Raw genomic sequence first — 1,261 nt, 5'->3', positions numbered from 1 at the left:
CTCACATCTCGGCGTTGCTGAGGTTCCGGGCCTCCGTAATGATCTCCTGGAGCAGGACGGACACGTCATCTGTGGGGGGTGCAGGGCAGGGTCAGGGACCCCCAGCGGGGCAGCACGGCCCCCACACCCCACACTCGGGCAATGGAAGGGGGGGGCTCAGCTCAGGGGCACAGCAGGAAGGTTGGGGGGCACGAATGGACAGGGCTCTGTGTGTGTGGCATGTGAGCAGCACATGCGTGTGTGCAGCAGCACCTATGTGTGAGCAGCAGTGCCCATACGTGTGCAGCAGTGCCCATACATGTGTGCAGCACCCATACGTGTGTGCAGCAGTGCCCATACGTGTGTGCAGCAGTGCCCATACGTGTGTGCAGCACATACATGTGTTCTGCAGCAGCACGTGTGCACACGCGTTCCTAAGAGCTCCAAGGTCATGCCACATGCACATGTGCAGCCATGCAGCATCACTGTATGCCAGGCTCTGTGCCAGCTCATGTCACCCTTCTGTGACCATCCCCCAGCAAGGGGACAGGGTCCTCCGTGGCTGGGGACAGACCCCAGTGCCACCGCCCCCTGTGTGCTCCCCTGCCATGGGGGCTCTCCCGTGCACCTACCCAGGTGGGTGAAGAGGTTCTTGGCCACCTGCAGCAGAGCCTGGGGGGACAGAGGGGATGCCATCAGTGACCAGCACGAGGTGGGACACACACACACACACACGGTGTGACACGGCCCTACAGGCACTCACCTGGCACTCACACTTGAGCTTCTGCTCCTTCTGGAAGGCCAAGGTGCTCGTGAGCACCGTGGAGGTGTAGCAGAAGCAGTGCTGGATCTTGTGCTCGTCCGTGTCCGTGTAGCTGGCGGGGGGACACCTCAGTTCCCTGTCCCCGCTGGCCACCCCCCTTCCTCCACGGTGACAGTGCTCCAGCACCCCCAAAGCAAGGGGGTGCAGCCCCACAGAGCCCCGGCCAAGCCACCGCTCACCTCTCCCCGCTCAGCTTGTTGAAGGCGCAGGCCAGTGCCACCACCTGGGAGGTGGCCCGGCTGATGACAGGGACACAGAGCATGGAGGTGACCTCGCAGCCCAACATGCTGCTCAGCTGCTTGTGCTCCTCCTGCGGGCAGAGGTGAGGTGGGGGTGGAACCAGCACCGCCGGCCCCCGGGAGGCACCGGAGTTACCCCTGTGTGTCCTCAGGGGCAGGGGGCACACGGCTGGTACCCACCTCGCTGATGTCCTTCAAGGTGATGGGCTTCTTGTCCTCC

The 1,261-nt window shown here is 63.8% G+C and overlaps 1 protein-coding gene across 1 annotated transcript in view; it reads right to left on the bottom strand.

Moving 5' to 3' along the window:
- The window catches only part of PDE2A (phosphodiesterase 2A), a 37,459-nt gene that overhangs the window by 7,055 nt on the left and 29,143 nt on the right, over positions 1 to 1,261 (bottom strand). Inside the window, exons 10-14 of the mRNA XM_029961461.1 lie at positions 1,222 to 1,261; positions 982 to 1,112; positions 743 to 854; positions 612 to 651; positions 6 to 69 (exon numbers count right to left, since the gene is read on the bottom strand). The exon at positions 1,222 to 1,261 is cut by the window's right edge and continues 30 nt beyond it. Of these exons, the coding sequence (XP_029817321.1) occupies positions 6 to 69; positions 612 to 651; positions 743 to 854; positions 982 to 1,112; positions 1,222 to 1,261 (387 nt within the window). The remainder of the gene's footprint in view (positions 1 to 5; positions 70 to 611; positions 652 to 742; positions 855 to 981; positions 1,113 to 1,221) is intronic.

This window comes from Manacus vitellinus, unplaced genomic scaffold (assembly GCF_001715985.3).
Source record: "Manacus vitellinus isolate BGI_N305 unplaced genomic scaffold, ASM171598v3 scaffold_35_pilon, whole genome shotgun sequence".
Lineage (NCBI taxonomy): Eukaryota > Metazoa > Chordata > Aves > Passeriformes > Pipridae > Manacus > Manacus vitellinus.
This window is presented reverse-complemented; position numbering and strand designations above follow the sequence as displayed.